This window comes from Rhinolophus sinicus, linkage group LG02, assembly GCF_036562045.2.
Source record: "Rhinolophus sinicus isolate RSC01 linkage group LG02, ASM3656204v1, whole genome shotgun sequence".
Lineage (NCBI taxonomy): Eukaryota > Metazoa > Chordata > Mammalia > Chiroptera > Rhinolophidae > Rhinolophus > Rhinolophus sinicus.
In genome coordinates, this window is record NC_133752.1 from 33,729,960 (window position 1) to 33,754,179 (window position 24,220).

Genomic DNA, 24,220 nt, shown 5'->3' on the forward strand with positions numbered 1-24,220 from the left:
GAAGTTCTGGGTAGACTTGAATTTTGGGTGGGACACTATTTAACCCAGTACAGACACTAAGCCTGAAGGTTACTTTACTTTTAATGCTACTTGTCTGTTTGCATTGCAGTATAGGCAGGGCTGTGATAATGATTCTTTCAGTTTGATAAAGTACATTTTACATAAGATTTTAAGAGTAAACAGGCAAAATTATAATTACAAAAATTGTACTTCTTAAGAGCCAACAACTCCAAGAAAAACAGCAACAACTTCTTAGAGTACAGGAAGAGATGAGTGACATGCAGGAAAAGATGAATGAAATGGAGAATTTAAAGAATAAATTAAAGAACCAAGAATTAACACTGGAATGTCTGGAAATAGAGAAGCTAGAATTGGCCCAGAAACTTTATGAAAATAGTGAGGAAATGAAATCCATAACCAAAGAAAGAAATGATCTGAAGGAATTACAGGAATCATTTGAAATAGAAAGAGACAAACTTAATGGATGCATAAGAGAAATTGAAGTTACAGTAAGTCATATCCTTTTCTTTCGTCTATTAAATGTTTCTTTAAAAGCTGAGCCAGTTGGAAAGGGGGAGGTAGCGTTGGAATGATGCTATTATAATATTTAAACTTCACTTGTTAATAAAGGGTCTAGAAACGAAGCAAGAACTAAAAATTGCTCACATGAATCAAAAAGAACATCAAGAAACTATTGAAGATCTAAGAAGAAATGTTTCTGAAAAGACAGCTCAAATACTAAATAATCAGGACCTAGAAAAGTCCAATACTGAATTACAAGAAAAGGTTTGTCTTTTCTTCCTTCCCTCTTCTCCCTACTTCCTTTCGTTCACCCTTGAAGGAAAGGTAAGTAGTAAATAGTGACTGAGTTGTATGTGGTTCATTCATTTATTGGATAGTATATGTTGAGTGTCTAATGTGACAAGTACAATACTAAGTTATAGAAATAAAATGGGAACAAGGTGGACAAAATCTCTGATCATACAGCTTCCTTTGTAGTGGGGAAAGGTAACTGATAAATAAACAATCAAATGAATAAAATAATTTGAGATAATGGCAAATGCTATGCAGAAAATTAAATGCTGGGATAACTGGACCAACCCTTGTTAATAGTCTACTATGTGCCAGGCACTGAAACTATATGTATGAATAAGACATTGTTCTTGCTCCCCAATATAGGCATATTAAAAAATCCCTCAATTCCAGTATGATAAATGTAGAAATGTAATATGCAAAGTTATGTGGTACCACTAGTGCTCATAGGAAAAGGAATCTGTACACATAAAAAAATTGATAAGTAGTATTAGAATTCATCTGAGAATGAGGACCATTCATTTATTGGGCTATAATCTGCTCTACTATGATTTTCCTCTGTAGCATTATGGAACTAATATAGAAATATATTGTGTTTCCCCAAAAATAAGACCTAGCCAGCCATCAGTTCTAATGTGTCTTTTGGAGCAAAAAATTAATATAAGACCTGGTCTTATTTTACTTATTGTACTAGTAAAATAAGACCGGGTCTTATATAATATAAAACCGGGTCTTATATTAATTTTTGCTCCAAAAGACTCATTAGAGCTGGTTATCCTGCTGTCTTATTTTCAGGGAAACAGTAGCAGTGTGCAACTGACTGAATTAGTGATTTGTTGCTAAAGTGTAAGGATTAGTTCACTTTGGATGTAAGCTGGAGAAAAGGAAAATTATAACAGAAAAGTTACTGAATTTGCTTCAGTAGGAATCAAGGCAAAATGAGTCATTAGAGGTTGGGGATCCATGGTAGGCCCTGAGGGTTCACGCTCACTTTCATTGCCATGGAAAGTATCCTCATCTTTTTCCTTTAAAAAGTTATAATAATAATCTCCAGATAGTAAACTTGGTATTTTATGAATATTACAAGATCCCAGTGCTTCATGAGGAACAGGAGCTACTTCCTAACGTGAAAGAAGTCGGCTGTACTCAGGAAACAGTGGATCAACTGGAGCTTTTAAAAGAACAATCCAAAACCACCGATTCAACAACACTGGCAAACATAGAAATAGAAAGGCTCAGGTTAACTGAAAAACTTCAAGAAAGTCACGAAGAAATAAAATCTCTAACTAAGGAAAGAGACAACCTTCAAATAAGAGAAAAAGCTCTTCAAGTTGAACGTGACCAGCTGGAAGAAGGAGAAACTTTGGCTAAAGTAAGTTTCATCCTTTGTTCCCATTTAATGTTTTATAAGAATCAAGTCTTTGGGAAAAGGGGCAGTTAGTTAAATAAATATTACTACTAATTTTCTTTTTTTTTTTTTAAAGTCAGGTTTATTAAGACGTAATGGAACTAGTAAAATTTAGGTGTACAGTTTTGTGAGATTTGCCAAATGTTGTGTAAAACCATCACAATCATAAACATTTTTATTTATGAAGTAATTGAAAATTGAACTAAAAATTGCTCATAAATACTTAGAAACTATTGAAACTGACAGAAAATGTTTCAGAGAACACAGAGCTTTTCTTAAATATTCAAAATGATTTTTGAACAATGTTATATGACAAGAAGAGATGAAGCCAAAAATACTGTTTTTTTCCTTCTTTAAATCTATTCCTCAAGCATCTCATAAGGCACTACCGTCTTCCTCACTGCTTCAGCCAGAAATCTGGGGTTCACCACTACTACCATCCTTCCCTCCTCACTCATTCTATGATCCGAGCGCCAAACCTTGTATATTTTGAGGGTGTGTGTGTGTGTGTGTGTGTAAGAGAGAGAGAGAAATCTTCCCACTTTTCTCTCCACATTGCCAGCACTTAATCCAAGTCACGGTTCTCTCTTTGCCTGGCTTTCTGCAATAGCCTCCTAACTGATCTTCCCACATTCATTCTTACACGTCTCCAATTTATTACCCATTCACAGTCCAGGTCGTCTTTTCTTCTTAAACTCTTTAATAGCTTCTTGTTACTCTTGAAATAAAGACCCGAATCCCTCGCATGGCCTAGGAGGCCCTGCATCTCAGAACTTGCTGGTCTCTAGCCTTATTTCAGCTCTCTTCCTTCTGCTCATCCCGTTCCAGCAACTCTAGTATATTGCTCGTCCTCATCTTGTGACTTTCAGATGTTCTGGTCTCCCTGCCTACAGTGTTACTATACCCCCCTTTACCTAACTACTGCTCTCATCCTTTAGTTCTTAACTGAAGCTTTCAGTCCTGCAGGAATCCCTTCCTAACCACTCACAGTATGTTAGGTTTACCTCTAATACCCTAGGAGAAGCCAGTACCTCTGTTTTGTAAGATTTGGCATAATGTCTGTTTTCCCCCAATGTGTCTCAAAAAGGCCAAGATCCTGTAAGTCGCATTTCCTGTTTTATCTCCAGCTTCTAGTAGTATACTATACTCACAGCACAGTGAGCTCTCAATAAATAAATGCTAAATGCCTGAATAATGGAAGACTGAGGAGTAGGAAGCTTGATGTGTAGATGAACCATTGAATCCTGGCTTAATTATTTTAGAAAGTATCCTAATTTCTTTTCCCCTAAAATAAAGTATCTTTGGATACCAACTGTATTGTTTTATGATTCTCTTAAGATCCAAGACAAACAAGAACAGTCCTTCAATATGAAGGAAAAAAACAGTGAGACAAAGGAAACAATGACTGAGATGGAGCAATTGAAGGAGCAACTCAAAACTCAAGAGTCAGCACTGCTAAGACTAGAAATGGAAAAGCTCAGGTTATCTGAGAGACTTCAAGAAAGTCATGAGGAAATGAAATCTATAACTAAGGAGAGAGATGATCTACAGAGGCTGCAAGAAGTTCTCCAATCTAACAGCGACCAATACAAAGAAAACATGAGAGAAATCATAGCTAAAGTAGGTTGCATCTTTTTCTCCATGTATGTGTGGGTTCTTTGGGGGTTTTTTTTTTAGTACTTTGTAAGCATATATTTTTGTAGAAACTAAACCTTTGGAAAAGGGAGTTAGAATGTGATGATTATGATGTTTATATACATTTCTTATAATTTCCTCTATTATTAAAAGCACTTAGCAACCGAAGAAGAACTTAAAGTTGCTCATTGTCACCTGAAAGAACAGGAGGAAACTATTGACAAGCTGAGAGTGAATCTTTCAGAGAGAGAAGCGGAACTATCAAGCTTTCAAAAGGAATTAGAAATAACCAATGATGAATTACAGAAAAAGGTAAATTGGGAGTAAAGGAAAAGTGGGAGAAAAACCTGAGGGAGGTAGCTAACTGAATTGCGAAGACTACTGTTTACATACTAAATTGTTTTTGGAGAACATCCTGGGTTTTTTCCCTTGAAAAAAAATACAAATACACACATATACATGCATATACACACATACATAAACACATTTTATGAATATGTGTATATTTTTTTTTGGCTATTTTATCATTATTTTAAGATTCAAGAGCTTCATGAGAAACAGGAACAAGTTATTTGTGTCAAAGAAATCAGTGAAACGCAGGAAAAAATGAGTGAACTGGAACAATTAAAGGAGCAATTCAAAGCCAAAGACTCATCACTAGAAAGTATAGAAAGGGAGAGACTCGAGTTAACTGAGAGACTTCGGGAAAGTCAAGAAGAAATAAAAATTATAATTAAAGAAAGAGATGAACTGAAAAGGGTACAGGAGTCCCTTCAAATGGAGAGAGACCAACTCAAAGAAAACATTAAAGAAATTATGGCTGAAGTAAGTTCCCTCTTCCAATGTTTTTTGGATGCAAAAACAGTTTAAGGGGATAACGATGATATTCACTGTTAAGTTTTATTAATTTTCCTCCAATCATAAAGGGACAGAAAATCAAAGAGGAACTAAAAACTACTTACATTCTTCTGAACGAGTACCAAGAAACTATTAGTACAAGGGATATTTCAGAGAAGACAGATCAAGGAGTAAATATTCGAAGAGATTCAGAAAATTCAGATACTGAATTACGGGAAAGGGTATGTCTTGTTTTGTTAAGTTGGAAAATGACATCTGGTTATTGTATTCCTCATATCAATACGTACATTAGATTAAATGTAAAGATGATTGACTTAGTTTAGTAATAAATCTTTTTCTTTAAAAACTCTGCCTGTGTTCTAATTTGTTACATGATTTTCTCAGATGCAAGAATTTCAAGAAAAAGAACATCAGCTTCTTAATATGAAAGCTGTAAGTGAGACTCAGGAAAAAATATGTGAAATGGAATATTTGAAGAAGCAACTTGAAACCCAAAAGTCAAACCTGGAAAATGTAGAAATGGAGAACATAAGATTAACTCAGAGACTCCACGAAAACCTTGAAGAAATGACATCTGTTACAAAAGAAAGAGATGACCTTAGGAATGTGGCAGAGACTCTCGAAGTAGAGCGAGACCAGCTCAAGGAAAACCTAAGAGAAACTGTCCTTAGAGTGAGTTACCATCTTTTCCTCATGTAGTAAATATGACATTGGGTGATGGGGCTTGGTGACAATGTAAAATTGGCCCAACATTGGGGAAGGGAGTGGGGGTTCTTTGGTAATATTTTCCAAATATTTTAGTAAATTTATTCATTGACCCAAAAAGTTCAGACGCAGCTATTTATCCAACACACTTTAGCACAATTGTGCAAAGATATTTGTAGAAGGATATTCATTACAGCGTGTTGAAAAAATAAAGCAAACCAAAAAAAATAGGAAAAATTCTGTCTGTTAGTAAGGGACTAATTAAATTCTGTTCCGTGGAATCCTAAGCCACAGATGAAGGATAAGGTCGAGCTGTGGTGCTGATGGGGAAGTGTCCTGCTAGGGAAGAGGGAAAGTTGCGGAGTAGTACATCTAGCCTGTGTTAACGTCTAAAAGTCACGTAGAGAAGGAGCACGAGCATAAGGAGGGAGGGGAAGTTTTACTTTGTACCCTGTAGTTTTCTACACATTGTTTGAATTGTATTACTGTGAGTATATTATCTTCTTTCTCTAATAATAAAGGACCTAGAAAAACAAGAGGAACTAAGAGTTGTTCACATGCATCTGGAAGAGCGCCAGGAAACGATTGATGAACTCAGAAAAGTTGTTTCCGAGAAAACAGATGAAATAGCAAATATGCAGATGGATTTGGAAAACAAAAACACTGCCTTAAAAGCACAGGTATCTTTGTTTTTAAGTTGTTACTTTAGTAACAGAATTTGAATCAAGTCTTTTGTGCAATGAAACAGGATATGAATTAGCCTAAAACTGAAGACAAGTCGAGATTTGCCTATATAGTTTGGAAATTATTGTTTGGCTTTTTATCAATATCTATCTCTATCTTAATTCATTGTATGATTGTCTCAAGATCCAAGAACTTCAGGAGAAAGAACATCAACTTCTTAAGACAAAAAATGATCTCAGGGAAAATATGTATCAAACAGAGCAATTAGAGAAGCAATTGGAAGCCCAGAATTCAGCCCTGGAAAACATAGAAACAGAGAAGTCAAGGTTGACTCAGAAACTTCATGAAAACCTTGAAGAAATAAGATATGTGACTAAGGAAAGAGATAGCCTAAGAAGAATGGAGGAAACCCTCAAAGTAGAGCGAGACCAGCTCAGGGAAAGCCTTAGAGAAACAGAAGCCAAAGTAAGTTACATTCATACCTTTTCCTAGTGAACAAATGTGGTGTTTTTCTGACAGCAGTGAACTCTTCTTTGATATAAACATACATAATCACACACATGAACAACAAGGTTGTTCATGGTAGCAATTTGTAAAAAATTGGAAACAATCTAAATGTCCATCAGAAGGAAACTGAGTACATATGAGCAATAAGTCAGAATACTATGCAACAGGTTTTTAAAAAAATTAAATAGATTTGAGTGTCCTTATTTGGAAGCCCAAAATAACTCTGAGTGGGAAAAACAAGCTATAGAATAGTATGTGTATAATGTGTTTGTCTCAGGAAAGTAGGAGTAGGTTGTGGGGAGGGGAGGACAGGAGAGGGGAAAGCTTATCACGTTCTAACAACAAAAATACAGAGTAAGAAGCAATAGTTTTACTTTTTTAATTAAGAAAATGTGTCACTTTCATTTAAAAAATACTAGTTAAAGAAGTAATAGTTTTATTTTTACTAAGAAAATATATAATTTTCATTATATTACTAGTTAATGTTAAGATATGTCACTGTTCTTAAAATTTCTCTAATGATAAAGGACATGGAAAAGCAAGAGGAACTAAGAGTTGCTCACATGCATCTGAAGGAGCACAGGGAAATTACTGATGAACTCGGGGATTGTTTCAGAGAAGATAGATGAAATCGCAAATATGCGAATGGTTTAGGAAATTCCAATACTAAATTACAAAAACAGATATGGGGAGGGATGTTTTGATTGGTTATCTGCTTTATTTTTGCCTAATCCACTGGGGATGAAAAATGGTTTAGCCACGTTGGAAAACAGCTTGGCAGTTCTTACACTAAACATGTACCTACCTAGGGCTTGTATTTCTACACCTTGGGTATGTACGTAAGAGAAAATGCATACTTCAGCATAAAGGTGTGTATGAGAATGTTCATAGCAGCTCTAATCATCATAGCGAAAAATTGAAACCAACTCGAGTGCCTTCAAAGGGAAGAATGGATAAATACATTGTGATTGATAAGATCAAAGGCAGGCAAAACTCATCAGGATGATAAAAGTCAGAATAATGGTTAGATGTAGGATGGGACATGCAGCAACTTTATGGGGATGTTAGAAAGGTTCTATGGTTTAATCAGGGTTATGAGTACATAGATGTGTCCATATGTCCAGAATAATTGAACTCTATACAGTTAAGAATAGAGCACTTAGATATACCTCAAAAGAAAATAATTTCTGTGTGGAATTAAGTAGAATATTCATAAGAGTGACGTGGGAAGATTGTTTTCTTAATTGAGAAGCTGTTCTTTATCCTTCCCTTAAAAACCATCTATATCCTAACGTTATTTTTTGATCATCTTAAGGTCCAAGAACTTAAGGCAAATGAACATCAACTCTTTAAGTTAAAAGAAGATGTCCATGAGACACAGAAAAAAATGTCTGAAATAGAGCGATTGAAGAAACAATTAAAAACTCAGAGTTTAACTCTGGACAAAATAGAAATGGAGAACTTAAATTTGGCTCAGAAACTTCATGAAACCCTTGAGGAAATGAAATCTGTAACGAAAGAAAGAGATAATCTGAGGAGAGCAGAAGACATTCTCAAACTGGAGAGAGACCAACTCAAGGCAAACCTACAAGAAACCATAGCTAGAGTGAGTTGTGCTCTTTCTTCCTATCCAGTAAACATGTTTTTAATACAAGAAGCTTCCTTCTTTGAAAACAAATGATGCTGTTGGTGAAATGTAAACATTATAGCCTTTTAGGGGTATAGTTTGACAACATCTTATTAAAAATCTATGAGCGTATGCATTTGGCACAGGAACCCCACTTGTAGGATTTTATCCTACCAATATAGTCACACATTTGGGCAGAAATGCCCCAGTGTTTACTGCAGTGTAGTTTGTGCTGAACAAAATCTAGAAGCAATCCGAGTGTCCACCAGTAATGCCCTGTCTAAGTGGGGGTTCATCTGTATAAATGAATACTAAGCATAAGAATGGGGCATGTGATGCTGATTTAGAAAGGTGACTGAGTAGTAAGAAAGATGAAAAGTAAGGGGCAAAGTTCACCAGGGAGCAGGACTGAGGTGGCTGAGGCTCACGACAGGAACTTTTACTTCTGCTTCTGCACTGTTCTAATTTAACCATGGTATGGTGGTGGTTTTTAACTATGTGCATGCCTGTTTAAGATTTTCATTCCTCAGTAAGAAAGGTAATGCGCCTTTACATCATCATATTTCTCAATTTCTTCTAATAATAAAGGATCTGGAAACACAACAGGAACTAAAAATTGCTCATATGCAGTTGAAAGAGCACCAAGAAACTATTGATAAATTCAGAGAGAGATTTTCAGAAAAAACAACTCAGATTTCAAATATTCAAAAGGATTTAAGTAAATCAAAAGCTGAATTACAGAAAAAGGTATGTGTTGTTTTGTCCTTTTGGGAGTGTCCAAAATTATTTGTGGAATGAGAAAGGATATAGATACAGATATGTAGATGTAGCTGTATATGTACATACGTATATAACAAATAGACACTAGTTTCCTTCCTTGAAGGAATTCTGTTTGCATTCTAACTTGTTTTATAATTATCTCAAGATCCAAGAACTTCAGAAAAAAGAGCTTCAGCTTCTTAAAATGAAAGAAGGTGTCAATAAAACTCATAGAAAAATGAATGAAATGGAACGATTGAAGAGGCAATTTGAAACTCAGAATTTATCTATGCAGAGTATGGAAATGGATAACTTACACTTGACTAAGAAACTTCATGAAAGCCTTGAAGAAATAAGAATTGTAGCTAAGGAAAGAGATGAGCTAAGGAGGATAAAAGAGTTTCTGAAAATGGAAAGAGACCAAAACAGAGAAACATTAAGAGAAATGATAGCTAGAGTGAGTTCAGAATCTTGCCTTATCTAGTAAATATAAGAATCAAGCTTTTTAAAAAAGGTTAACAATGGTTTGTTTTGTTATTGTTTTTCTGGAGGTGTCTACAAACAGTAAAGGAAATGGGGAAACCATAAGTATAATTTTCACACAAATAGAAAATACGGTTTTAAAAGAAGCCAAAATGATTTTTTACAAAATACCATTTTAATTCTTTAGTTTTAAGAAAAGATTTGTTTAATAAAGCAGACTATTTTCTTCAAAGTAATTTTCAAAAAGGTTTTAAAACCAGGAAATAGCATTATTCTCAATGGAGAAATATTTGAAGGACTAGATTTGTATAAGATTAAACACCCCATTTCACTATTTCTACATGATAGAGTTTTACACATGGACTCAGTGAGGTTAAAAGGGAAAGGCAAGATGAATATGAAAAAGGAAGTTCTTCTATTGTGACTGTTTAAAGTGAATATCTAAAAAGTAACGTAAAATTCAGAACTAAGAAATTGTATGAAATCTATAAAAATCTTCCTCATTCTCGTATATCAAGAATAAAGTGGAAAACAATATCATTTGCAATCTCAATAGAAACATCAGATACGTGGAAATCACGTCATTTTGGCCTTAACTAGATTTAGGAGAGATTTAAGTCATTAACAAATATTTTTTGAAGTTAGTCATTCTTCTGGGTACTGCAGTGAATAAGATAAACAAGTGGAAGAAAACGTTTTGTACTTTTAATCAGAAACACAAAATGTAAACAGGATATGAATTTTTTATTCCAAGGTGCTGGGAAGAATATATGAATCGGGCTTGGAACACGTTAGATAGTACAGGTGGTTTTGCTGGTATGTTTAGTTGGCAGCAGTGATTCCAATGCAGAGATTTGGAAAAGTAGGAACCGGAGATAAATCTACAACCTAATTTGCAACTATGAAAGTTACAGGAACAAATTCTATCTCCAAAAAATAAGTGTTTCTCCCTTTTTTGTCCCCCCCTATGAGTTGAGGTCACTTGCTACCAGACTTAGTGGTACTATCATTCATTTTCTGACCATTTTTAACATTGTTTTTGATTGACAAGTGTAATATTCCATTATTGAAACTTGATATAAAATATGTAATAGAAAAAGTATGCGTATCTGTGAATGTAGTTATAGTGGAAACCTTGTTTATTTCTTTGTGTCCAAGCAGGACCAACAGAACCACAAAGAAGTGGTAAAATATGAGAAAAAGTTACGGTGTGATGGAAAACAGCACCTTACCGAAAGCCTGAGAGAAAAGTGCTTTAGGATAAAAGTAAGTGCCCCCTTTTAAAATTACAGATGAGTATTGGTACCCTTCAAAGGCCTATGGAATCAAAGGAATCTCTGTGGAATGAATAGATAATGCTCAGTATGTTTCGAAACTCTCTAGCGTAGGTACGTGTACATATAGATAACACATAAACCAAACAGTGGAGGTTTGTGCTTTTCAGGCCTCACTGATAAGGTGATATTTGAGCAAATACCTGAAAGAGGATAAGGATTGAGCCATACAGGTGTCTGCGGGACACGCAGTACAGGTAGGGAGGATAGCGAGTACAAAGTTCCTGAGGCAGAGCCTGTCTGGTGGGTTCCAGAACGTCAAGAAGGGGGAAAGCTAGTAAGAAATGAGGTCAGAGAGTTAAAGGGGAAGGAGGCAGGCTGTGCGAGCTTAAAAGGACTTTGGGTTTTACTCTGAGGGAGATAGAGAGTTCTGACTACGCAGAGTCATGATCAGACGTACATTTTAAAGGGATGACTCCGACGACTGTGTTGAAAATAGACAGTGGAAGCCAGAAGACTATTTGTAATCCAGGCAAAGAGAGGGTGGCTCGGCCAGGAGAGGAAGCAGTGGAAGTAGGGACAAGTGTTTGGATTCTGTCACAGAGAGTAAAACCAACAAGGTTTACTGTTACCCCTACTAGAATGCAAGATCCCGAAAGACTGTTTTTGTTGTTTATGGCTGTACTACTTAGCACATTCCTAAGGGAAGGCAGCACTCAGTACGTATCTACTAAAAGTACAAATGAATGATTCTACAGCACTGGTGCATGTCATAGTGTGATTTATCCTACGGCCAAAGGCAGGAATCACCTCTCCAACATCCCATGTTAATGAACATCCAGCTTTTCCTTAACTGATGAAAAAGAGAGCTCATTACTGTCAGAAGCCCTTTGTTCTGTTGTTTACACCCTGAACTAAACTTTTTTTAGATTATTGTAGCAACTTGAACCAGTGTGTTCCTCCACTTATACTCAGACCGGTGCCCGCTGCCTACGCTCTACTCATTTGAGCTCACGGGCCCAGGCTTATTGAGTGTCAACCACATGCCAGGCGCTGTACTTGGTGCTTTACCTCATGAGATAGGGTTTTTTGCTCCATTTATAAACAAAGAAACTGAGGCTCAGAGAGGAAGTTTAGTAATTGCTCACGGTCACATAGCTAGTAAGTTGGTAGAATCAGGATTTGAAACCAAATCTAAGTTTAAAACTTGGATATAGAAGCATATCTACAAATATACTTTTACTTCCATTAATGTATAATGTGTGTATATATTTTATACATTACATATAGATATTATATTACATTTTACTTCTTTGCCCTAGGACACTCTGTGGCAATTACTGTAGTCTTCATTTTGTAGTTGAGAAAATGTCTCAATGATTTCCCCAGTCAGGAAATGGCAGAACTAGAATTTGAACTTGCTGATAAAAGATTAGAAAACACAGATTCTAGGCAAATAGAAAGGTGTGAAGAGGCTGTTTATCAAGCTAGTAAACAGCTTGTTTGATTCTTGGTCACGTGTTTTATCTGCTAATTCACACTGCCTACTATAAACATAAACTAGCATTTAGCCTTGAGCCACCATATATGCTAGGTTGAATTCATTCAAATTTCTTTTCAGACTTTGTAGATGCTCATTCAAATCATGGATGTTTAAAAGACTAAAAGAAAATGTATCAAAATGATAACAATGGTTGTTTCTGGATTTCTTTGTTATATTTGTTGAAATTTGTTGAATTCCTATAATAATTACATATTTCTAATCCAAGATCAACAATAAGTTTCCTGTTGTGGTTTTTTTTTTAAACAAAAAGGTCTTAATTTATTATTCTCCTACAGAAAATGTTAAAGCATAAGTTTTGTTACAATTCTAAGGCTAGAACTATTATTAAATTAGAATGATTTGTTAAATTCAATGAATTCTAATTTTCTCTAGGGCCTTCTGAAGAGATACTCGGAGATGAATAATCATTATGAGTTCTTACATGGATTGTCTCTTGACTTGGAGAAGGAGATTGAAACCCAAAAAAAGCTTTCAGTTGAAGTAAAAGCAAACCTCTCACTTCCATATCCACAAAGCAAACACATTCAAAAGCTTCTCACTGTAAACCAGAGGTGTTCAATGGAATTCCATAGAGTCATGAAGAAACTTAAGGTACCACCCTTTTTAGTGATATCTTTGTAAATGTTGATATAAATTTCAGTTACAAACTTCAGTCTATTTAAATCCTGATTTGGGGTTGGCATATACTGCTACTTAGTGTGTTTACTATTGAATTAAATGTTATGTGGGTGTAACAATAGTATGTGCATGATTCTCAGGGCACCTAGAACCTGGTCATTCAACAAAACCTGGGCTCTGCCTTCGGGTCTACACACTGTGTCAACGTACTTGAGAGACAGGCATGAATAACATCTCAAATATATCAGAGTCCAACAGGTGAAGCAAACATAGAAACAGGCAATAAGTACAGTGATAGAAGTATGTGTGGGTCATAAGATACAGCAGAAAAAAATTAAAGAAGATAAGACTAGTGGAAGACAGACTCAGTCAATAAAGTTTGGATGGAGTTCATGTGTAGGTGATGGGCTGCCATGGGACAGTTATTTTAAGTGGTGGCAGTAGCATGATTAGATTGCCATTTTAGATACTTCACTGTAGACCAAGAAGAAATGAGTTTGCAAGGGATAAAGCCTAGTGGCAGAGAGAACAGACGAGCGGCAGTTACAGTTGTCCAGGTGAGATATTATGGGTGACTGTACTACTAGGAAAGGATTCATAGGGATGGAAAGGATGAAAACATTAAATATTTAGCAGCTTAAAATAGCAGGTCCATGTGATTGACAGTGGCAGTAAGGGAGAGAAGTTTGGATGGCATCCCAGGATTTGGGCTTAGCCAGGTTGGCGGAAATGGTACCATTAATGACATAAAGAAAAAGGGAAGAGGAGCAAAACAAAGTAGGTGAGGCAGGAGGAGAGATCAGGTATTTAGTTTGAGATGTTTGAGGTAGAAATACCTTTAATGGACCATCCACGCCGAGAAACCAAGTAGGCTTTGAGCTGTGCATCTGAGGTTTGTCAGGAGAAAAGTCAGGACTAAAGATAAAGATTTGGGATTCATCAGCATGTATATGATGGGTGATTCAATATGTGTGAGTGAGGTTACCCAGGAAGCATAACAGACGAGTAAGAGCCTTGGGATAAGAACAGAACTCTGAAAACAGTAAATTTTCAAGAGGCAAAGACAGAAAAGAGCAACACATGGGTTCAAGGTTGGAAAAGTCAGAGAGACAGGAGAGAACCAAACAAAAGTGCTATCACTCAGGTCAGTGGAGGAGAGTTTGTCAGATAACTCAGACAGCCAGAATATGGACTGAAGAGGTCACCTCAGTTCGTTGATAGTGGAGCTCATTGGTGACCTGTGTTAGAGCAGGTTTGGTTGAGTTTTAAGGAAGTGGCCAAATTATAATAGAGTAAGGAATAGTGAAAATTGGGGAAGCAGGAAGCAGATGTCTGCCCTACCTAGTTAGATTGCCCCTTAGACTCTGATAGTGTTTCACAAATCCTGACAATCTGTTATCCAGAACTTATTCTTGAGGTCCCTGGAACATAATGGCATTCAAATTATTGTCACCTGGAAGCCAAACATCTAAATATGCTTGAGGCATGGCACACCCATTGTTGGTCACCAGACCAATGTGGGCAGAAGGGGATGTTGAAAATGAATCTCAGGTGACTAGCTGGGAAACCTGAGTGATTGGTGATATAATTAACCGAAAAGGGGGCAAAAAAGAAAGGTGGGCTTTAGGGGGGAAGATCATGTTACATTTTAAACATATTGGATCTGTGGTACTTGTAGGACATCCATGAGGTATATACCCAGTAGGAAGTCAGAAATAAGGAACTAGAAGCTATTCTTCCAAGATGCTGAGAGGAGGAAATTAGGGATAGAGAGAGGCTCCTTCTTCCTCACTTATCAGAGGATATAGATAAACAAGAGATACCATTTCACCTTTAGTTTTAAGAATTTAAAACATCCTCTAAATGTGATAAAAGTTTCTTTTTCCAATATGCTTGTTTCTCTACAAGTATGTGTTAAGCCATGTTACAATGATAAAGGAAGAACAACATGAATCCATCAATAAATTTGAAATGGTTTTTATTGATGAACTGGAAAAACAAAATGAACTACTAACTGAAATGCAGCACCTTACACAAGACTGTGATGTACCATCCAGAGAATTAAGGAACCTCAAATTGAGCCAGAAGATGGATCTACAAATTGAGGTATAATTTATTTTAAATGTATTTAATTAGATTTTAAGCCTTTTTAGCTAGTAGAAATGTATCTTTTCATATGCGTAGAGGCATTTTCATTTATCAAAAATTAATAATATGTTGCAGAGCGACAGCTGGCCAAATGTAAAGAGTACCAAGTAATAGCCTAGACTAGCCTCATTTCAGGACTCCACAGATACAGAAAGAAAGACTTAATATCAGCAAGTGGGAATTCATAGAACTCCAGAATAATTTCTACATGGCTTCCAAAACTTCCTAGACCTTTGACCAGGAGTCAGAAATGTTTGTTGCACCAACTCCACATGAAATGTCGTGCTTTCAGCAAGTAGTGTGAGGCTGGCATCTCATTCCTAACACACATGTAAGGCCTGCTCTCTGCAGAAAAGCTGCATCCAGAAGCAGTTCACGTATTGTAATTGTTAGCCACATTTATGGTTTTCACAGGTTTCAATTCTAACAGGCAGAATTGGTAGACATGCCTCTGTTACACAGCATCTATTTTATTATTCAAATAACTAGAATAAGGTTTTAAATTAGAATTATATTTCCAGTATAACTAGAATAACTAAAACTATATTTACTTCAAAATATTAAGAATGAGAGCTCAGTAAGGTATTTTCCCCTTTTGATATTTGTATGCTATTTAGATAAAAACTTTCCTAATGTTCAGGCAATTCAATATTTCCTTTTTAATACAGGAAATTCTCAAAGATTTTTCAGAATGTGACTTTCACAGCATAAAGACTGAATTTCAACAAGTATTAAGTAATAGAAAAGAAATGACCCAATTTTTGGAAGAGTGGTTGAAGACTCATTTTGATATAGAAAAGCTTAAAAGTGGCATCCAGGAAGAAAATGATAGGATTTGTCAAGTGAATAACTTCTATAATAACAAAATAATTGTAAGTAGTAATTTTTATTGTGCTACCTCATTCTTTTTGTTGTTGTTTGCTTTACGTTTTCTACCTCATTAAAAGGACTTAGAACAACTGGATTTTAAAGGTTTTCTTTCATTTATTCGTATATACTTTGTGAAAAAAATTGTGACTATTTAAAGCACATTCTTCCTCTAACATTATGCTGCCTTAAGATACTTAAATAAATCAATTTGTACTCGTAAAGAAGGTAACAAAATCTTAGTGTGTAATATAGTCGGTTTCCACTTGTGAAATCTTGAGTCCTCTTGCTATTCTCCTTTCCTTTCTCACTTTTCACTCCTTGTGTGGGAATTGAGCCTTGTCCCCAGGGAGCCTCAGACAGGTGAGACAGGAGCCTCTTTCAGGGCTACAGGCAGCTACTTCAGGAAGGCCTTGTGCTTTTCCTGTCAGTGGGTCACCATCACATGCGCTGATCCTTCAAGTTGAGGTTCAAAAATGTGGTTTGTGTCATTGTTCCCAATGTGACTGGCCCTAGTAGACAAATTCGTGAGAACCAACATTGCTTTTAAGATCAGTTTATTAATTTGTTTTACCTTCCACTGATCAGAATATTAATTCTTCTTTCTGAAGTAATCCTTACTTCATATACTTGATAAATAAAGTATGTAGAAATCAGAAAGTTGCTTGTTATATATATGCAAAGGGAACTAGATGACTAGTATAGATTCTAAAATTGGTTTTATATTTCATGTGTTTGGGTGGTTTTTTCCAGGCAGTTTGATTTCATCTGGAAACTATACTTAAATCACATTGAAATACAGATAATGTTTAATGGATAGTTCACCCCATTTGTTGGTTACCTGAAGCTAGCAAAACAGTAAATGAACTTTTTAAAAAGTCCACCATTAATAGAGAAAACCATAAAACTAATGTTTAGACAAGATAATCTCCATATCATTCAGTTTTTCTTGTAATATTGAGGGCACAGTTGTGATTGGAAAGCAGGTATTTCTACGGTATACATCAGCATGGATATGTGGCTTCTTCCAGGACCCTGACAGTAGGAATTGGTAACTGTGTGTGACGTGAAGTCAGTAGTAGTAGTCCAGAGCCAAAGAGAGTCCAGGGTGCCAACAAGAATACAGCTAATTTAGGATCCAACTCTGACAGAATGACCATAAAGCCACAGACTTGTAGATAAGACCAATAAGACATTTGTGATGAGAGCAAAAAGAACATCCCATAGTAACGAGGAAGTAAAAAGGATGATCTGAGTCATTTCAGAGTTAGTTAGCCTTTGAAGTAAAAGATGGTATTGATTGTTATTCCCTGCACAGAAATGTAAGATTTTCAGATTAAATACCAAAAGTCAGTGAATTCTTTTTCCTATTAACACTGAGGTTTGTAATGAAACAAGAAAATTGATTGTTGTTAAGTTTACTGGGTGTGCTCTGCGATTAGATGTCAGTTAATGTTTTGTTAACATCCATAATATAAATAGTGACTTTAACCTCAAATTTCTCTTCATATGTTAGTACTGATCTAATAGCAAGATTATCACCTTGAAAATGAATCTGAATCCTCTCCAGTCCTTATTCTTTTATCATCAACATCCAACATCTTCTGAAATTTCAGGAACTGATGCAAACCACAAAGAGTGTTCACATTCTTTTATGTTCTTCACATACTGTTCTAGAGTGTTCTGAAAATGAATTTCAACATATACCTTATCCTAGAATTATCGCATTTTTTCATAGTGTTTTAAAAAAAATATGTAATTCATTTTAGAGCTATAATGGTATTTTTATTATGCTATAGGCTATAATGAATGAATCAACAGAGTTTGAGGAAAGAAATTCTACCTTAGCCAAAGAATGGGAACATGACCTGAAATTAATGAAAGAGGAAAATGAAAAACTGTTTAAAAACTGCCAAACTTTGAAGATCTCTCAGACGTCTGTTGCCCCTGTTCATCCTACTACACAAGATGGTTCGAATCTTCATGTTACATCAAGAGCCACACAACTAACCACAGAGGTATGTAATTTTTTTTGTATTTTTGAATTTGCAGCTTTATCACAGAGGTAAAGCTGTATTTTATATAACATTTCAGAGCAGAATTATAGTATTGAATGTATTTATTAAGGAACATGGACCATCTGTGTATGTGTTTGCGGAACTTGTTTTTTAAATACAGTTCTATCATGACTGTCATTAACCTAAATTATCCATAAAGCTAGACATTATTTAAGAGCTTCCCTTTGGATTATAAAACAGAAGTAACTCATAGCTTAATTTGAATCATAGATATATATATGCCATTTACGGCATTATCACCCTTCATTATAAATTTCCTAAATCATGTGACTTTCCTTTCAAGCTATAATCTGTGTCTGGATACAGCACTAGCTTAGAGGGAAAGAGCAATTTCGCTTTTCTCCAATTGGCATCAATGTCTTTAATATTGGTTAATATTATAATCAAAGTAAAAATATGAAAAGCTAAAAAAATAACAGATTTCTAATGCAGATTAGCCAAAAATTGATACATTATTTGAATAATGCAATTACTTTATTAACTACCCTTACTTGAGAGTCTGTAAGCAAATACAATGTTTTATTTTGTTAGCCTACAAAATGACTTAGTGGGGAACCCAAAAGTAAATTTATCATTTTTATCAAAATAAATACCTATAAATCATCATTCATTAGTTTAATAATTACCACTGGAAACATAAAGAACCTGAGTATACAGTTTATCGATTTGCTGATCACTACAGACCTCAATCAGCTAGCAGAGATAAAAATAGTGGCACTATGAAACCCACCTACCAAAGCAATAAGATAAAGAAGCAGAAGGAAATTCCATCTTCAATGACCCCAGGAAAAATACCCTACCAGATAAAATATATGCTCTTAGTTTGGTATTGATGCCAAATTAGCGTAGAGTAATTTGGTAATGATTCAGGAATAGACAATGGAACAGAATAGAGTTCAGCGTACACCCAAGTAAGTATGAGAATTTAGTGTATGATAATGGTAACATTCAGCTCAGTGGGGAAAAGATGATATACTTAATATTTGATTCAGAACAACCATATGGCCATCTGGCAGAAAATAGGTCTGGATTCCTACCTCACTCATTTAACAAAAATATATTCTAAGTGGGCCAGAAAGAAACAGACATTTTCCAGGAAAACCTATATGAGTGTGCATGAGAATAATCTTATAAATATGAACAAATTCAAGTGTTTTTGTACTTGCAAAAACTGGAAATAATCTAAATGTTCATTGGATGGGTTAACTAATTTATGCTATTTCCATGAAACAGGAAATATGGAAACAAAAATGTAAGAGATCTGTATGTATTGATAATGGAAAGATCTGGAAAATATATTGTTAAGTTAGAAAAAGAGACAGAACTATATGTTTAGCATGTTTCTATTGTGTGTATGACTGACTTTTAAAAACTATATTCATATATACTTAGATACATATGAAAAATTTGTGGAATGATACACTTGAAAATGTTTAGTAGTCGTTGCTTTAGGGTCAATTGGGAGTCTGAGATGGGAAAACTTACTCTATTATATGCCTTTAAATTTTTCCACTTGTATATTTCAATTTAAAATCTAGGTAATAAATATAAAGAGAAAGATATGTTATGTGTATTACTTGAAAGAGTCAATTAACAAATGTACTTTCTTTAAGTAATATTAATTTAAAATGTGAGTGCCGATTTAATATGCTTAGCAATGTGCTAATCAGTAAATAAAATAAACGCTAAACATTATAATATAAAATTTGGGCATTTTTTAATCCAAAATCATCAGCTTTTAAATGAAAAAATAATACATGTGTAAATTGAGTGACATTTGGCTTCTCTTCTCTCCTTTGTTTAATGGAGTCTGTGAAAAATTAATACCTATATATGATCATCTTTGTCTTAAACTTACAGTGATTCTGTCTTTATGACAGAACTTACGTATGTGTGCTTTTTCTGATAGAAAATTCAAGAGCTGGAAACTTCACTACTTAAAGCTAAAGAAAGTGCTATGCATAAGGAAGGCAAAATTATAAAGTTGCAGAAAGAACTTGAAAAGACTAATGACGTAATAGCAAAACTTCAAGCGCAAGTTAATGAATCAAATAAATGCCTTGAACAAACAAAAGAAATGATCCAAGTACTTCAGGTAACTTAAACTCATTTTATAAATAAAAGGGTTTTTTTTTTCTTTTTACTGTTGAATGTGGCAGATCATTTAGGACTCTAATCTTTTACTTCAACTTCCTAATACCGATGTATGTCTCAAGTTCAGTACTCAACCTTTGAAAAATTGAGTGACAACTTAAAAATGAAATGCAGGAGTATATTTTCATGCAAAAGAATGATTATTTTTATCTTTCTAAAAACTTATTTTTCAAAGACATGGAGATACTCTTTATAGTTGAAGATGTATATTCATTTTTCAAAATAAAATGCTTCTTATCCAACTATTTAGCACTCCTTATTAGATAAGTACATTTTTACATTTTTTTTTCTGTTTGATCCCCCTCTTAGAACATTTATTTCAATGAATGCCATTACATTACACATCACACCCTCATTACTCATCACCTCCTTAGCACTCCCTTTCAGTTTAGGCCCAGCTACTTCTCACACTTCTGTTACTGACTTTGACCCTAAAAGACATTTAAGCTTGTATTCCGGCTCCAGCGTCTCTTCATTCCAGTTAAAACTAGGAACAAGTCAAGAATGTTTGTTCTTTGCATTATTTAACATTCATTCAATGAGACGTTATTCATTTTTAAAAAATTATATATGTATGTATGTATATATTTATACATGAATAATTCTTTTTCTCTCAGTGGAAAGTAGATATATTTATGTCAGTGGATTGAACCATCTTTGAATAAAAAATATCCCCAATAATGCTATCTAATACTTTGTGCTTTGAATTTAGTTCTAGTTTTATATTGTCGTTCTGACGTCTTTTTTTTTTTTTTTCCTTTTCCTGATTACCTTTGTCTACCCATTTCATTACTTTCAATCTGTTTCATTTTGTTTATATCGTTTTTTAACTGGGAAAGAATTTGTTTTAAAAAATAAAAATTATATGTTCTCTAATTACATATTAGCTTCCAATAACTTCAGATATACTTCACCTGAAATATCTATTTGTTACTCATTTTAGGGTTAAAATGTGTGCCTTTCTTGCTTTTCATATAATAGAATTTGCTGTTTTAAAATATTCCTACCAAATAAAGGCTGTTCACAACTTCTTGAAACTGCTCTAAAAGTATTTTATTTTTCTTTTCTCTAAAATCTTTAGGACAAATGTGCTTTAGGAGCTAAGCCCTATAAAGAAGAAATTGAAGATCTCAAAATGAAGTTGGTGAAAATAGACCTAGAGAAGATGAAAATTGCCAAGGAGTGTGAAAAGGAGTATGTCTGTGCCTTAACTGAACATGACTTTAATAGCTTAAATTTTCTTCTTAAATGATATGTTTCTTTGCATTAATTAACTTTTTCAAGTATCTGAAAATATTATTGCTTTTTAAAAGTAGAAACATTCAAAGATTTTAAATTTATTAAGTTCTCATTACATATGTAAAGATTCTAAAAATAAGCAAAATTCTGATCAGTTACTAACACAATATTTCTTTGGATTCTTCTTGTTTAATCAAAAACAGCTTTAGAATGGTTGACAGTAAATGATAAGAACGTTTGTGTGTGTGTGTGTGTATTTAGCAGTTTGACTAAGGTTTTTGTTGGTCCTTTTAATTTCATTTGTTCTTAGTATTGTGTTTTTGTGTAAAGGTTGTATTTCCTTTGAAATTATAGTATCTAGTGCCCAAGAGCATATCCTCTTTTTATTGATTTATCAATATATATTACTATACTTGATAGCATACCTAAAGTTTTTTTGTGATGTAGCATAATAAAAAGAACATTGAATAGAGTCTGGGAAACTGAATTAGAAATACAATGTTGCCACTTATTTATATGTCACTTTATGCAACTTGTTTAATCTCTCTGCTCCTCACATTCATAATTAATAAAAGGATGGGTTTCTATTAGAGAATTTCTTAATATCCCTTCCAGTTCTTAACACTTTTTATTCTTGCTATAAATCTTTAATAAATATTTAATGATGATATCTAATTTTGCTCAAAAAGCAGCACTCTGAATCTGCATGCATTCTAACCAGCCTTCCGCTAAGACTATATTGGTTTTAATGAAACCTACTAAGTTCTTCATTATAAAAGCAGTTTTGCTTATAGAATAGAATCAGCAGATACTTCAGTCTCTAATAAAGGCAGAAAGTCTTATAATTTATCACTACTGATTAATGCTGAAGCCAACAATTCATAAAGTATCTCTTTCTCCTGTGGAACAAGTAGCAGAATTTGACCTTTTAGTTATCACCTCGACCAGAGCTGTAGCCAGGTTTGCTTGCCTGACAATGTAGAAGGAAATTGCTTTTCACTTTTATGCTCTGGTACTGGTTGTGCCTTTAAGGTGTTTCTAGAATGGTATGGTTACAGCCTAATTATTTATTTTATGGTGACTTTGAGTATAATTTTGCTCAATATCCAATTAATAGCTATTGAGCTTACAGGAATTTGAAAGAATTGGTTTTTCAATGTTAAAAATATTGCCCCTGCAACCAAACTGAATACTTCCAGTTTGATGGTGTTATAGCTACAAAGTGCATGCTGCGGGGTGTGGGGTGGTGGGGGAGGGGGGAATCATAGGGCTTATCTACTGCTTTGTATGGATATTATGTCAATGTGATGTATCTTACTAGAAAATTCTTCACAGCAGTTGTGCTCATTTTTCCATTAAAAGTTAGTTGCTGGGCCTTTACATATTTCTATTGTTGTTCTTATTAGAATTGCTTCTACAAAAACCACTGTAGCACATCAAAACGAAGTTATAAGGCAATTGAGAGAAAATCTTAGAAGAAATCAACAGGCCCAAGATACCTCAAGTAAGTAGAAAATATTGGTATTTCTAGATCCTTTCCATTTGACTTCTCAATCACTTACACATTTTGAGGACTATTAAATATGCAACAGTCAAGAATAAGCCTAGCTTTATCACTAATTTAGAAATAACTATTTTTAAAATGAATTCATTGCCATTATATTTGTCCTGGGACATCTCTTTAGTTTTACTATAATGTTAACTGTTTATATATGCTTGAAAAATATGAATTTTACCTTTGCATTATCAGATCTTTATATATTGGTGAAGATACCTTCAATACTATAAAAGGATGACAGCTATAAAGGTAGAAGTACCCATCCCAATAAAAATCCAAACACATCTTAGTGGATTTTGACGCTATACATAGTAAAAATGTAATCAGTACACAATAAAAATAAGTCAGTATTATTCCACTGGTTCTTAGTAAACTGAAAATACAGAGTTGATGCTTACTTGTAAACTCTTTAAAATTTATCTTAGATACAGTTTTCAAATCTAATGATCATATTTCTGCATATACAGTCCTCAAACTATATCTTTTTCCATATTTCTCTTATGTTTATATATATACACACATATATACATACACATACATATACATATATTTATATGTACGTATACACACACACACACACACTTGTAATGATCAAACTAAAGGGGTGTGTGGAAGCACACTAAGAATTCTAAATATCAAGCAAACATAAGATGGCATTTGTGTGTATTATTGTCCACTTATTTTTTTTAAATTAGAGGTAGTGTTAAAGATGTTGTCTAGTACATATTTAGTTTGAAAGTTCCTAGTGTCTATTACAACTCCTACATGGATAGCTTCAAGGGGTAAAAATAGAACCGAGGACTCTTTGTTGTTACAGAAGGGTCAGGACAATGGCTCTTGGTTTGTAAGTGCATTTCAAGTACACGTTGTACCTGAATTCACAATAATTCAAAAGAAAATAGACATTGAGTATCTTCTTCACACACACTTTACCCCCTTTGTAAATTGTCATTGATTTAGTGGATTGTTCAACTTTATAAGCTCCTCACATTTTTATGAAATTTTACCTAAAATTTATAAAACAATTCTTTACACTACTTTTACATGCATAGTGTAGAATATATAATATATGCTTTAATTCTAAGGTTTGTTTAGTTAACAAGTATATATTGAGTATATATACTACGCTGAATGAATGGGGTGGATCCCCCCACACACTCTGTTGGAAGAAGCCCTCCAAGTGTTTCCACTGATGTAGAAGGCAGATGAGTGAGGGACAAGTCCAGCTGGAGAGGGTTGCT

General features: G+C 34.3%; 1 protein-coding gene across 4 annotated transcripts in view; it reads left to right on the top strand.

The window, feature by feature from the left end:
* The window catches only part of CENPE (centromere protein E), a 64,898-nt gene that overhangs the window by 35,073 nt on the left and 5,605 nt on the right, over positions 1-24,220 (top strand). For 2 of the 4 annotated variants that reach the window (XM_019738883.2, XM_074322870.1), the window contains 20 exons: positions 219-509; positions 631-786; positions 1,901-2,185; positions 3,560-3,841; positions 4,010-4,168; positions 4,394-4,681; positions 4,783-4,935; positions 5,099-5,386; positions 5,941-6,099; positions 6,287-6,568; positions 7,926-8,216; positions 8,826-8,984; positions 10,638-10,745; positions 12,690-12,908; positions 14,844-15,041; positions 15,752-15,955; positions 17,750-17,968; positions 19,938-20,123; positions 21,264-21,376; positions 22,828-22,925. In XM_019738883.2, the coding sequence (XP_019594442.2) occupies positions 219-509; positions 631-786; positions 1,901-2,185; positions 3,560-3,841; positions 4,010-4,168; positions 4,394-4,681; positions 4,783-4,935; positions 5,099-5,386; positions 5,941-6,099; positions 6,287-6,568; positions 7,926-8,216; positions 8,826-8,984; positions 10,638-10,745; positions 12,690-12,908; positions 14,844-15,041; positions 15,752-15,955; positions 17,750-17,968; positions 19,938-20,123; positions 21,264-21,376; positions 22,828-22,925 (4,138 nt within the window). Of the gene's footprint in view, positions 1-218; positions 510-630; positions 787-1,900; positions 2,186-3,559; positions 3,842-4,009; positions 4,169-4,393; positions 4,682-4,782; positions 4,936-5,098; positions 5,387-5,940; positions 6,100-6,286; positions 6,569-7,925; positions 8,217-8,825; positions 8,985-9,162; positions 9,454-10,637; positions 10,746-12,689; positions 12,909-14,843; positions 15,042-15,751; positions 15,956-17,749; positions 17,969-19,937; positions 20,124-21,263; positions 21,377-22,827; positions 22,926-24,220 lie in introns of all 4 variants that reach the window. The other 2 variants (XM_074322872.1, XM_019738884.2) reach the window with 2 other exon arrangements.